The sequence below is a fragment of the Bos indicus genome, chromosome 15 (genome assembly GCF_029378745.1).
Source record: "Bos indicus isolate NIAB-ARS_2022 breed Sahiwal x Tharparkar chromosome 15, NIAB-ARS_B.indTharparkar_mat_pri_1.0, whole genome shotgun sequence".
Lineage (NCBI taxonomy): Eukaryota > Metazoa > Chordata > Mammalia > Artiodactyla > Bovidae > Bos > Bos indicus.
This window is the reverse complement of record NC_091774.1, coordinates 79,976,045-79,989,952: the sequence shown is the minus strand read 5'-3', so window position 1 is coordinate 79,989,952 and position 13,908 is coordinate 79,976,045. Positions and strand designations below refer to the sequence as shown.

Sequence of the window (13,908 nt, the reverse complement as noted above, 5' to 3'; positions counted from 1 at the left end):
TGCACTCAGATTTCTAGGGGACTGTCTCAAAGGGGAGGAACATTCATAAATTCTTCTGACTTCAGTCAGACTACTAACCACACGGCAGAACAAGAAGGCATTCCTTGTTTTTGGTGAGTGTATGGCTGATTACCAGATTAGCTCCAGTGACAATTCTTGATTTCTGTCTTCAGTTTAAAATTATGGATTAATTTAGTCACTGATGCCAGTCGCAATACATTAGTCCATGAATATTAATACTCTCTTGTCATAACCGATTTATGGAGAAATGATATATTTTACTACTCTGTTATTGTATTCTTTGCAAATAGTAAACAACCTTTTCTTCCATTTGTTTTTAACTCTATACTGGGATTCTAAAACCATAAACATTCTGAAGGGAGTGTAGGTATTTGTTGAAACCTCCACGTAAAATGCTGTTAATGCAAAGATACTGATTGCAGGCCAGAGTTTTTGATACTAAAGGACCGTCTATGCCTCAGGTGGTAACAGTTTCTGACAGAGCTTTCAGTTATACAATAACACGATATTATCATTATCATGGCTCCATAGAGTTTTATTTGTGCTATACATATATTTGTTGCCTCTTTCTGTTAGTATCACATAAGAGATGGTGTTGGTCAGAGTGTAAATTTCAAAAGAAGGCTCTGAGGTAAGGAGCTGGACTTTTAATGTTTACTTGGTAGAGGATTTTAGGAAGCAAAAATGAGGGATAAGTGTTATGGTCTTCTTGACAGAAGGGGACAGGAGTCGAAGAAAAGAAGGACGTGGGGGACCCAAGTCTCTAGTGGAACAAGGGTGCTTTAATCACGGCGGCGTGAGCTTATATACTGCTATACAAGGAAGCTTTAGGCAGAAAAATAAAGTTGAGCAAAAACACCGAAACCAAATGCATAACCACAGTAACTAGGGGAATAACAATCGTCTCAGGGCCAGACAACAACCCATGTATTGGAAATAGGAACGTGACTAAGTAGTTTTACAGAAAAGTAAAAGGTTACTGAAAGGAATCCACGTATGCATTCCATCTCGTGGCCTCAGTCCTGAGAGATGCGTGCAGCTCTGCTCATTCCTGTTTTCCAGGAAATGATAAGGAACAGAAGGCCCTTGAGAAACAGAAAACAATATATAGGATTCCTTAAAATTAAACTTTCCTTGACAGATAAAGAACGTGAGACTCCCCTGATTAGGGAGACAGCTAACAAAGTATGCAATAAAGAAAAATTACTGCTGCATGCAACTAAATTTCAATTACTTAAGATAGTTTAGCTTCCTGCATAAAAGAGGGCTAGAAAAGCTTGAGTTTTTATCCATTGAGTCCTGTCACTTATTAGTTTAATATTTCTCTTAACACATTAGATCTCAGGCCCTTACAAACTGCTGTGGGTGGGGTCCAAGCAAGATCCTTTTGCCCTCAGGAAATGAAGTCAAACACTAGAGATGGAAAGCAACCAGCAAGTCAGAAAACAATCTATCTTGGCTTGTAGGTCAAGTCAGAAAGAAAAAGACAGTGTCAGTCAAGCAATCATGTCTGACTCTTTGCGACCCCATGGATTATAACTCACCGGGCTCCTCTCTCCATGGAATTCTCCAGGTATGAATACTGGAGTGCACTGCCATTCCCTTCTCCAGGGCATCTCCCCATCCAGGATCGACCCAGGGTCTCCCGCATTGCAGGCAGATTCTTTACGGTCTGAGCCAACAGAGAAGCCCAGGTCAATTCAGAGGTGACCTCAAACACAAAGCATGGAAGACAGCTGTGTCTGCTACAGTGATATTTGCAGTAGTAAGTTGATGGAAAAGGCAAAATAATACAGAATAAACTTTTAAAAACATTTTCTGAGAAGCTGCCATTGATTCTTCTTTTACTCCTTCTCTGGGTCATTCTTCATTAATATTATGCTGAGGAATCACATCGACATCTTTAGAATTTGCCTTCAAAGTCACCGTTCCTTCACCGGCCCCCAACACACCCATAGGCAGAAGGACCTTGGGATCCCAAAAAGGCCAACCTCTTCTGCCCTTTGTCTCTAGAGGCATTCAGGAAAAACCAGCTCCTATACAGAGATAAAGCTGTTAATTTATTCTTTCCTGTTTGCAGGTATTCTCTCCTCACACAGATGTCAGTAAATTCTGCTAACATGAGTGTGTGGGCTACACTGACCTGGCCCTTTCAAACCCATGCAACAGGAAGGAGCCTTTTGCTCTTCTCTGGTTTCCAAATAGACTTTTTGATTCTGGGTACAATGTCCTCCACACCAAAATGATTGGATGTCTTTGACCCTATCACCTTTGTATCAAATTTAACTTTATATAGATGATGAGGCTGAAGGCTTGGAAGCATTACACGTATAGTGGAGCAAAACTGAGTCTAAAATCAATACCAATAAGAGTCAAGAAATATCAATCCTTGGAAGATTTCTTAATCTAGTGCATGCATTATAGTTTCAGTGTTTGTGAATTTGCCACACCTTAAACACTTCATAATCTAGCCTAGGGTATTGCCTTTTCACTCTCATTAATCTAAATGCCTTAAGAGCAGCTTTCTTCTTGATCTCTTGTGTTTTGTGTTACAAACTGCACACATCAGAATTGAATGCTGCTGCTGCTGCTAAGTCACTTCAGTCGTGTCTGACTCTGTGCGACCCCATAGACGGCAGCCCACCAGGCTCCCCCGTCCCTGGGATTCTCCAGGCAAGAACACTGGAGTGGGTTGCCATTTCTTTCTCCAATGTATGAAAGTGAAAAGTGAAAGTGAAGTCTCTCTGTCATGCCCGACTGTTAGCGACCCCATGGCCTGCAGCCTACCCGGCTCCTCCATCCATGGCATTTTCCAGGCAAGAGTACTGGAGTGGGTTGTCATTGCCTTCTCCTCAGAATTGAATAGGAGGAAATATTTTTTGAAGGATGGGAAGGAGAGGGCAGAAGGCCTCCCTACATCTCTCCACAGCTCCCAGATATATAGCACAAGTAAAACAAAAACTGTGTTAGTCAGCTCATAGAATTTCTGCATGTTTGAGAATCTAGCATCATGGGATATCATTATAATGAAGTGGTGCAGTTTTAAATAATCTTCATGGATTATAAAAAGCCACATAATAGCAGTCTAGCAATCTGCACAGAATCCCGCATTTGGTGAGGATAATACTGGGCATCTTAAGTTAGAAAATTTTGGTGTTTGCTAAGGAGGACTTGCCAAGAGCACTATTTATCAAATTCCAAAATGTAACTGGAAAAGATTTAGACTGATTTTATGCACTTCACTAATGCTACATAATTGCAGAGTTAGTGCTCCCTGATTGAGAAAATATGATGTATTTTACAAAATAAGGAAAGGGAAGATAAGGACTTTTGGCCTTATTAGCTGTATTGAATGAGAAAGTATTGTTGTCCTTTTATACTTTTAAATTAATGTGTTTTTTAAATTAATGTGTGTATTTCTGCCAACATTAACTCACTTAAAGACTGCTGACCCTGACCTACTTTAAGACCCATTCAAGATTCTTCTTTTTTATCCTCCTTAGTTTTTTGTCTGCACTTTGAAAGAGAATATTCTCAATCTGACCAACCCATGTATCTCAGTTGAGACTGTTTGCAAAGTTTTAGAATACATAGCTAAGACTGGGTGGTTGAGTTTGCATAAGATAATAATTAATGGGTTTTACGTACATTCATTCCCCAAGTCCTGGTGAAACTCTGAAGTTTGTGCTTCTATCAGAGAAGAGTCAGTCTTATTGCTCAATTTTCCTGCCTTTTTTTTTTTTTTTTTTTTACAGTTGGTGCTTTGATGCTTGGGTAGGGCTGATGTGGGAAGAATCAGATGAAAGTATATAATGATAATAATAAGATGAGAGCTTGTTGTTACACAGAGAAGTGAATATTCCTCTGATTATACCCGAGGAGCCCTCTAACCACAAATAAACCATCCTGCTCTTTAATCCATCACATGAAGACCCAGATACATAAGGTTGAGTGTCAGTTTCACAGTTAGGAAGCCAAACTCCTCCAAGCCATAAATATGCCCATGAATTGAAAGCCTGTCTTGTTCTCAATACCATAGGACTTTATCTCAAACTGCTTTAATAAGGTAACTAAAAAAAAAATCAACTCAGTTGAGTTTCAGAACTCCAAGGATTTGTAAAGTACAAGATAATTTGGATGAAAAGGTTTGCCACAATACACAAGCTTCTGTGAAAAATTCTTTTCCTTGAGTATAACTCTTGTAGCTAAAGGCCCTAGATTTTGCCCTCTTTCTTGTTTGGTTCCTGCTAATGAATGTTTGTTTTTTACCTTTTTTGTAAATAATTTGTTAATATTGTGAATAGATTTTTAGAAAGAATAAATTGTATGAAGCAGATTTAATCTTCCAAATCAAGCAAATTTATATTCTGATTTTCTTGAAATTTATATTTGCTTAGTGACATCCAGAAGTTCTAGCTTTTAACTTGCTGTTGCTCAGTCCCTAAGTCCCGTTCTAGTCTTTGCAACGCCAAGGACTGTAGCAGGGCTCCTCTGTCCTTCACTGTCTCCCATAGTTTGCTCAGATTCACCTACATTGAGTAGGTGATGCCATCTAACCATCTTATCTTTTGCTCCCCCTTCTCTTTTGGCCTTCAATCCTTCCCAGCATCAGGGTCTTTCCTGATGAGTTGGCTCTTTGCATCAGGTGGCCAAAATATTGGAGCTTCAGTTTCAGCACCATGAGTTTAAAATTTTTCTTTTAATATCAAGTTCTTGACCAGTCTGTGACTGATTTTTATATGGATGAGCTAAAGATTCAGTTTCACCATTTTCTATGGAGATAATTCAATTTAGTACAATTTTTTGCAAAACGGATATTGGGATGAAAATAATGTTTGACTATATAGAGTTACACTGCTGCTGCTGCTATGTCACATCAGTCGTGTCTGACTCTGTGCGACCCCATAGACGGCAGCCCACCAGATTCCGCCATCTCTGGGATTCTCCAGGCAAGAACACTGGAGTGGGTTGCCATTTCCTTCTCCAGTGCATGAAAGTGAAAAGTGAAAGTGAAGTCGCTCAGTTGTATCTGACTCTTTGCGACCCCATGGACTGCAGCCTACCAGGCTCCTCTGTCCATGGGATTCTCCAGGTGAAAGTACTGGAGTGGGGTGCCATAAAGAGAAGCAAATCAAAGTCTATTAAATAAGTTAGTAATAGTTTTCTTCAGAGACTGGGACTGAAGTTCCAAGGGAAAGAAAGTAAGTACTGTTACTTTGTATTATGATTGTTTCTAAAATTTGATACTTTTTAAAAACCAATTATATGTATTTCAACTGAAAAATGATGACCCAGAGGGATGGTATGGGGAGGGAGGAGGGAGCGGGGTTCAGGATAGGGAACATATGTACACCCGTGGCAGATTCAAGTTGATGTATGGCAAAATCAATACAATATTGTAAAGCAATTAATCTCCAATTAAAATAAATAAATTTACATTAAAAAAAAATCAGGTTTCCCACTGTGGCCAAATGTTTAAAATGATAGTTTGTTAACAGAGCCATAAAGGAACTGTGTGTATTTTGTAATGAGAATCATTGACACAAAAAGTAAAATGGCTATTATATATGTTACGTTATGATGGTGGTGGTGGTGGTTTAGTTGTGTTTGACTCTTTGCAACTACATAGACTATAGTCTGCCAGGCTCCTCGGTCCATGGGATTTCCTAGGCAAGGAGAGTGGAGTGGGTTGCTATTTCCTTCTCCAGGGGATCTTCTAGGATCAAACCACCTCTCCTGCATTGCAGGCAGATTCTGTATCACTGATCCACCAGCGAAGTCCATCTTACCTTATAATGGTTTCTAAATTTGGTTCCAGGTTCAGTGATGGAGGTGAGTCTTGTTTTAAATCACTCCATCAAAAATAATTAGATTCATCTTACACATAACGGCTTTGCATACTAAACTTTTATCAGATGGTATCTTCTGAACCCCAACATCTATTCTTACGGCTCTTCCCACAGTTATTTCCCTTGATGGCCTGGATGGACAAACAAAATCAAACAGTGCCTGGTGAATTCATCCTCATGAGAATCACAGACTGGCCTGAGCTGCAGGCTCCCTTCTTTGTGCTGTTCCTCACCATCTATGCAGTGTCGGCAGTGGGAAACTTGGGCATGATCGTTCTCACCAAGGTGGACTCCAAGCTACAGACACCCATGTACTTCTTTCTCAGAAACCTGGCTTTCATCGATCTTGGCTATTCCACATCTGTGGGACCCAAAATGCTGGTAGCTTTTGTAACTGATCAAAACACAATCTCCTATCATTGGTGTGCTACGCAGCTGACTTTCTTCATCTTGTTCATCATCAGTGAACTTTTCATCCTGTCGGCAATGGCCTATGACCGTTACGTGGCCATCTGCAACCCTCTGCTCTACACAGTAGTTATGTCACCGAGGGTATGCTGGGTGCTGGTCGCAGTCCCCTATGTTTACAGTGCCTCCGTTTCTCTAATAACTACCATCCAGATATTTATTTCATCCTTCTGTGGCTATAACATCATCAGTCATTTCTACTGTGACAGTCTCCCCTTGCTAACTTTGCTGTGCTCAAGCACATGGGAAATCGAGCTGTTCATACTGATCTGTTCCGTGTTTAATTTGGTTTCGTCTTTTTTGATAGTCCTTGTATCTTACATACTGATCCTTAAGGCCATCCTAAAAATGAACACTGCACAGGGCAGGCAGAAGGCTTTCTCCACCTGTGGGTCTCATCTGACAGTGGTGGCTGTACTATATGCCACTCTAGCCTTTATGTATATGCAGCCCAAGTCCAGCCACTCTTTTGATACTGACAAAATGGCCTCTGTATTTTTCACTTTGGTCATACCCATGCTGAACCCTATGATCTACAGCTTGAGGAACAAAGAAGTAAAAGGTGCTCTGCATAGAATGTGGAAAAATCTCTGCAAAATTCCTATATAAAAGTAAATATAGGACTCTCTCTCCCACATGCGATCTCTCTCTCTCTCCCCCCGCCCCCTCCCTCCCGTGCGTGCGTGCTCTCTCTCTCTCTCTTTCTCTCTCTCTCTTTCTCCCTCCCCAAGCACTCCTCCACTCTCTTCTCTTCGAGTCTTGGATTCTCCTGCTATCTTATAAATAAAATAGAGCTGTAATACTGATTTGCCTAAGAGCTGTAGCACAGTTTGTCCAAGACCCAAGAGCTGTGATGTGCTGAGGGCTTTAATGTCCGTCGCTCCAAATCTTTGTTGTGACAAGACAAAGAACCGAGGAACATACACTCGCGTGACATCTATGGTGCCATGACTCGGGTTTAACCTGGCTGAAACAATCTCTACGTGGAAGAGACCAAGCACAACAGGAGCCCAACTCAGCGAAGCTCCCGTGCTAGAAGCAGAAAGTGAAGAAACCCAGTGCAGGGGAAGGCCCATCGTGCTGGAAACTGGGACAGCGAAAAACGAACTCAGCAGAAAGCTCATGCGGCCCAGTCTCAGATTCCAGAAGACCTCCGGTTAAGGTAAGAGATCCTCACTCCTATGGCTGGAGGACCTTTACAATCTCTCGTTTCTTGTTTCCTCAAACTTCCCACTAAGAGGTGGGTGGCAGGGGCACAATTGAGGGACTCTGGAGAGGCTACTCCTCAGCATGTCCCAAAGGCGCTATCTGCTGAGCCCCAATAGCTGTTACACAAGTCGGTGGGGGCTCTTCTGTCCTTTCTCTTCTCTGTGCCAAAGATTAGACCAATTAAACTGTGAGCACCGGTCAGATATTTAGCGAATTTTTCGGCGGGCTATGAAGGGGATTCTTTGGCATGTTTTTCCCACTGCTTTTTTCTCCTGTCCTTCAGCTCTCTCCCGGGACTCAAGCCCGACCAAAACTAATGAAACTCAGGCTCTGATGTCTCATTGCAAAAATTCATTGAGAGACAAAGCGATAAGAGGTAGATTTGTTAGGATCCAGAGAGAAGCCACCCTTCAGGGTGTGAACCATTGCCGAGGGCAAGGGCTGCAGCCATGGAATTAGGTCTGGCTAGGTTTTGTGAGGGGATGGAATTCATATGCTAATGAGTGAGAGGAACATCCCAACCATTGGGGAACCACCCACTTCTCCCTCTTCTGACCTTGTGCCTTGGAGCTGTCCTGCCACCTCTGGGTGTGTCTGTTGGCTTATAGACTGGGGATTAAGGTTTACTTGAATTTGACTTGTCATCTTGGACCCAATTGATTTTAATTGGTTTACATTATACCCTTGTGCTCTGCCCCCTTCCCTCCTGTTTCATGCTCTTTTCCTGAGCCCCATCCAGACCCACAAGGTTTCTACAATCTTCTGGAGAGACAACCAGAAAATAGCTGGCCTTGGGAGGGAAATACTCTATAATATCCAATCCCTAATCCTACCCAATACTGGTCACACTGGAGATCTTGGGGACGCCCAAACTCCAGTCTGAGGGGTCCCAGGAGGTCATCACGCCTTTACCTATCTAGGGATCGGTCTTCAAAAGGTTGTTACGCCTCAACCTGTTCGGGGATCCTCTAGTCCCAGGGGTCCCAGAAGGTCGTCACGCCTCGACCTGCCCAGGGACCCAATCCTCAGGAGGCCATCACTCCTCGACCTGCCCGGGGATTCGATCTCTAGGAGGCTGTCATGCCTCAGCCTGCCTGGGGATCTGCACCCTGACCCAGGGACGCCTGGCTCTCAGGTTGCAACAGTTCTGGGTAGGATGAACTTACATCATATCTATTCCCGTCTAGAGTGGGCAAAACAAACCTCTTAATTCTACCCAGCATTGGTAACACTGGAGATCTTGGGGACGCCCAAACTCCAGTCCGGGGGGTCCCAGGAGGTCATCACGCCTTGACCTGCCTAGGGATCGGTCTTCAAAAGGTTGTCACGCCTCAACCTGTTTGGGGATCCTCTAGTCCCAGGGGTCCCAGGAGGTCGTCACGCCTCGACCTGCCCAGGGCCCCAATCCTCGGGAAGCCATCACGCCTTGACCTGCCCGGGGATTCGATCTCTAGGAGGCTGTTACGCCTCAGCCTGCCTGGGGATCTGCACCCTGACCCGGGGACGCCTGGCTCTCATGTTGCAACAGTTCTGGGTAAGATGAACTTATCTATTCCCGTCCATGGTGGGCAAACTAGCAATGAGTTACAAATCTCTTAATTCTACCCAGCACTGGTCACACTGGAGATCTTGGGGACGCCCAAACTCCAGTCTGGGGGGTCCCAGGAGGTCATCACGCCTTGACCTGCCTAGGGATCAGTCTTCAAAAGATTGTCACGCCTCAACCTGTTCGGGGATCCTCTAGTCCCAGGGGTCCCAGGAGGTCATCACGCCTCGACCTGCCCAGGGACCCAATCCTCGGGAGGCCTTCACGCCTCGACCTGCCCGGGGATTCGATCTCTAGGAGGCTGTCACGCCTCATCCTGCCTGGGGATCTGCACCCTGACCTGGGGACACCTGGCTCTCAGGTTGCAACTGTTCTGGGTAGGATAAGCTTCAGAAAGACTCACCCCTAAGGAAGTCTACCTATGGAAACAGAAAGAAGCCTATTACTTGTGGGACTGTGCCTGGGTCTCAGCAATAACTTGGGAGCCCAATGAGAACCCCATTGCCTTTCTGGAGAGGCTAAAAAAGGCACTCCAAAAGTTTACCAACCTGGACTTAAGACTCTTATGAGGGACGGGTGATTTTAAAGGACAAATTCCTGTCCCAATGTGCATCAGATATCAGAATTAAGTTATAGCAGCTACAACAGCAGGATCCTGCTGCCTCTTTAGATGAGATGGTCCAGACAGCCACCAATACCTTTTATAACAGAGAACAGGAGAAGGAGGCCAAGGCCCAGGAGAAGGAGAGAAAGAAAGAGACAAGGCATGCCTAGATGCTGGCTGCCCTCCAGAGAAACCCTATGGCAAACCCCGAGTCCTTGAAGGACAAGGCACAAGACATATGCCTGATCCGTAGACAGGCGGGGCATTAGGCAAGAGTGTCCAAACCGTGACAAGTCTCCTAGAATGGCTTGCCACAAATGCCATCAACTGGGACATTGGGCAGCACTCTGCCCTCGGGACCCAAGAGCCTCAAGGTCAAGTGCCAAGCCTACCCTCACGATGGTTCAAGAGGATTGAAGCAGCCTGCTCCAGCCAGCCCACCTGTCACAGATAACCATCATGGGGCTGGAGCCAAGGGTACAACTGGATGTGGCAAGTAGGTCCGAGAATTTCTTGGTTGACACAGGGGCTACCTACTCTGTCTTGATCTACTCCGGAGCCTTCTCCTCCCAAACCTGTACCATTTTGGGTGCTACAGGAAAAGCAACTACTAAAAGATTCACCCGAGCACTTCTTTGTTGCTGGGATGGACAAACATTTTCCCACCAGTTTCTGGTGGTCCCTGAGTGTCCTACTCCCTTATTGGGAAGAGATATACTCACTAAACTGGGGACCACCCTTGTGACGGGAAGTTTTTCAGCCCCTAGAGCTCTACAGCTCCTGGTTACTACTGAAGAACCCATTACACCTTCAATAGAGAGGGACAAAAACTATGGGAAGACAAAATTAACCCCCAGGTGTGGGACCAGGGGATTCCTGGACGAGCCCACCAAGCTGAACCGGTCATCATTGTCCTCCGAGATCCCACTCGGTTTCCTAACCGGAAACAATATCCTCTCAAAAGAGGCTCAGGAGGGACTACAGCCTTTAATAAATAAATGCCTTGCTTGTGGGCTACTGGTCCCTACCAGTTCGCCATGTAACACCCCAGTCCTCTCAGTAAAGAAAAAAGACAGAACCTAGTTAATGGTTCAAGATCTCCAGATTATAAATGAAGCTGTAGTCCCCCTCCATCCCACAGTACCCAATCCCTATGTAATCTTGGGAGAAATCCCACCCAGTGCCAAATGGTTTACAGTCTTGGATCTCAAAGATGCATTTTTTTGCATACCACTGGCTAAAGAATCCCAATACCTTTTTGCCTTTGAGTAGGAGGCCCCAGGAGAAAAACACCAACAGATGACTTGGACAGTATTACCTCAGGGGTTCAGAGATAGCCCCCTCCTGTTTGGACAGGCCCTTAGCCGGGATCTCCTAGATCTGGACCTGGGACCTAATGGGAAAATATTACAATACATAGATGACCTACTAATCTGCTCTCCAGATGATAAAAGTGCCCAACAACATGCAATTCAGGTTCTAAACTTCTTGGCAGAAAGGGGATATAAAGTCTCCTGTGCTAAGGCACAGATGGTCGAGACAAAGGTCACTTACCTGGGAGTTCAGATTATACACGGGTCCAGGAGGCTGTCCTCTGATCGGGTACAAGAAATTCTCCAGTTGCCCTCCCCCACAACTCGAAAACAATTGCAAGCTTTCCTGGGGCTAACTGGTTATTGTAGAATCTGGATACTCAATTATGGTCTAATTGCCCAGCCCTTATATGAAAGCTTAAAGGGACGAGATGATTCAATCCCACTGATGTGGGGAACTCCTCAAAAGGAGGCAGAAGCTACACTAAAACAGGCCTTAATTCAGGCACCTGCCTTGAGGTTGCCAAACCCAGAAAAAGCATTCCAACTTTATGTCCATGAAAGAGAGGGAATAGCCTTGGGAGTGTTAACTCAAAGGTTGGGATCTGAGCCCCAGCCTGTAGCTTACTTATCCAAGAGGCTCGATCCAACTTCCCGAGGTTGGCCCCCCTGCCTTCGAAATCTTGCAGCTATTGCAATCATGATAGGAGATGCTTTAAAACTCTCCTTTGGGGGCAAACTAACTATTTTTACCAGCCACCAAGTAAAACAACTCCTAAATGGGAGAGGCCATTTATGGATGTCTAATCAAAGAATCCTCAGATATCAAGTAATGCTGATGGAAAATCCAGGCCTCACTATATCCCCTTGTGAGGTTCTTAACCCAGCCACCCTCCTCCCTACCCCCGAGGGCTCTCTCCCTTTTCACTCTTGTCTAGAAACCTTGGACCACTGGACAAAACCCCGAGAGGGATTATCAGAAGATCCTCTGACCAATCCTGAGGAAATCTGGTACACTGATGGAAGCAGCTTTGTCTTGGATGGAAAAAGAAGAGCCGGGTATGCAGTAGTCTCCAATTTTGAGACCATAGAGGCTAAGCCTCTGCCAACAGGTACTTCAGCCCAATTAGCTGAGCTCATAGCCCTGACTCGAGCTTTAGAGCTGGGAAAAGGAAAAAGAATAGCCATTTACACTGACTCCAAATATGCCTTTCTGGTGTTACATGCACATGCGGCTGTTTGGAAAGAAAGGGGCCACTTGACCACCCGAGGGTCCCCAATCAAATATGGTGATCAGATTCTTTGACTCTTGGAGGCAGTCCATCTGCCCACTGAGGTTTCAGTCTCCCACTGTAAAGGACACCAAAAAGGGAACACGGAAGTGGCACGAGGGAACCAAGAGCTGATCAGGCAGCTAGGAGAGCAGCATTACAGAACCATGACCTAATAGGGATTGCCACCTTAGTTCCACAGACTAATTTGCCAGAAACTCCTTCATATACTGAAGGTGAGACTCTTAAAGCTAAGAGCGAGGGCTTTCAAGAAGATCATATGGGGTGGTTCCAAAAGGAGGAACTCTTTTTTCTGCCTGGAAACCTCCAGTGGAAGTTGATTAACTCCCTACATGCCACTACTTATTTAGGAGAAAAGGCCCTCCAAAGATTACTAGAAAGGTCCTTCAGAGGAACAGGCCTCCAAACAACTATAGGACAGGTGGTCTCCTCTTGTCCCATTTGCCAACTAAACAACCCTCAAGGAGCTCAAAGACCCCAGCTGGCCCAGCCCATCCAACGATATGGGGCCTACCCAGGAGAGGACTGGCAGATGGACTTCACCCAGATGCCAGTTTCTCAAGGGTATAATACCTATTAGTCATGATAGATACATTCACAGGATGGATTGAAGTCTTTCCCACCCAGACTGAGAAGGCTGAGGAGGTGGTAAAAAAACTGCTCCATGAAATCATTCCAAGATTTGGTCTGCCCAGGTCATTACAAAATGACAATGGGACATCATTTACTTCTAAGGTCACCCAAGGAGTCTTGAAAGCATTGGGCATTACTTATTATCTCCATTGTGCCTGGAGGCCTCAATCTTCAGGAAAGTAGAAAGAGCCAATCAATTATTAAAATCAGCAATAAAAAAGATAACCCAGGAGACCTCCCTGGGATGGAAGGAGGCTTTACCAATAGCTCTCCTCCACACCCACATTGCCCCTAAGGAACAGGTTGGTCTTAGTCCTTATGAGATGCTATATGGGAGACCTTTTGTTTATGTCAATGACCTCTTCCTAGATCCAGAGGTTCAGACCCTCCAGTCTTATACCATGGCCATTGGGCAATTCCAACAGGATATACGCTTGTGGGGTATGAACCAGGACCCAAAAGATTATCTAAAGAGTCACCACTATATGCTCCAGGAACTCAAGTCCTAATTAAAGTCTGGAAAGATGGGTCCCCAAAGGCTCAACTCCAGCCCACATGAAAGGGCCCCTACTCTGTAATACTTTCTACCCCCACAGCAGTCAAGGTACCAGGACATGACTCCTGGATTCACTACTCACGAGTCAAGCCATGGAAGAAAACAAAAGAGGACACTCAATACACGTGTGAGCCCCTGGGAGATCTCAGATACCTATTCAGAACTACCAATGAGTGTCATTCTAATGAACACCCCCAAAATCTGGTTTCTGGGGATAAGATTTCTCAGGATAACTCTAAGGAGCCAACACAGCTTGACAGAGACTGTACTCCAAAACAGACAGGAGATAGATCTTCTGATCCCTGAACAAGGCGGGACTTGAGCTATCCTGGCGATGTGCATTTAAAATTGACCAATGTCCCTACTAGTCCTTGTTATGCTATATTGATGATGCTTGTGATTATTCCATGTACTGTC

The 13,908-nt window shown here is 44.7% G+C and overlaps 1 protein-coding gene across 1 annotated transcript; it reads left to right on the top strand.

Annotated features, from left to right (window-relative positions):
* Positions 1-6,005: 6,005 nt before the first annotated feature.
* Positions 6,006-6,947, top strand: LOC109569098 (olfactory receptor 8K3-like). Its single transcript, XM_019974414.2, has one exon. It carries the CDS (start codon positions 6,006-6,008, stop codon positions 6,945-6,947), a length of 942 nt encoding a protein of 313 aa, XP_019829973.2.
* Positions 6,948-13,908: the final 6,961 nt, after the last annotated feature.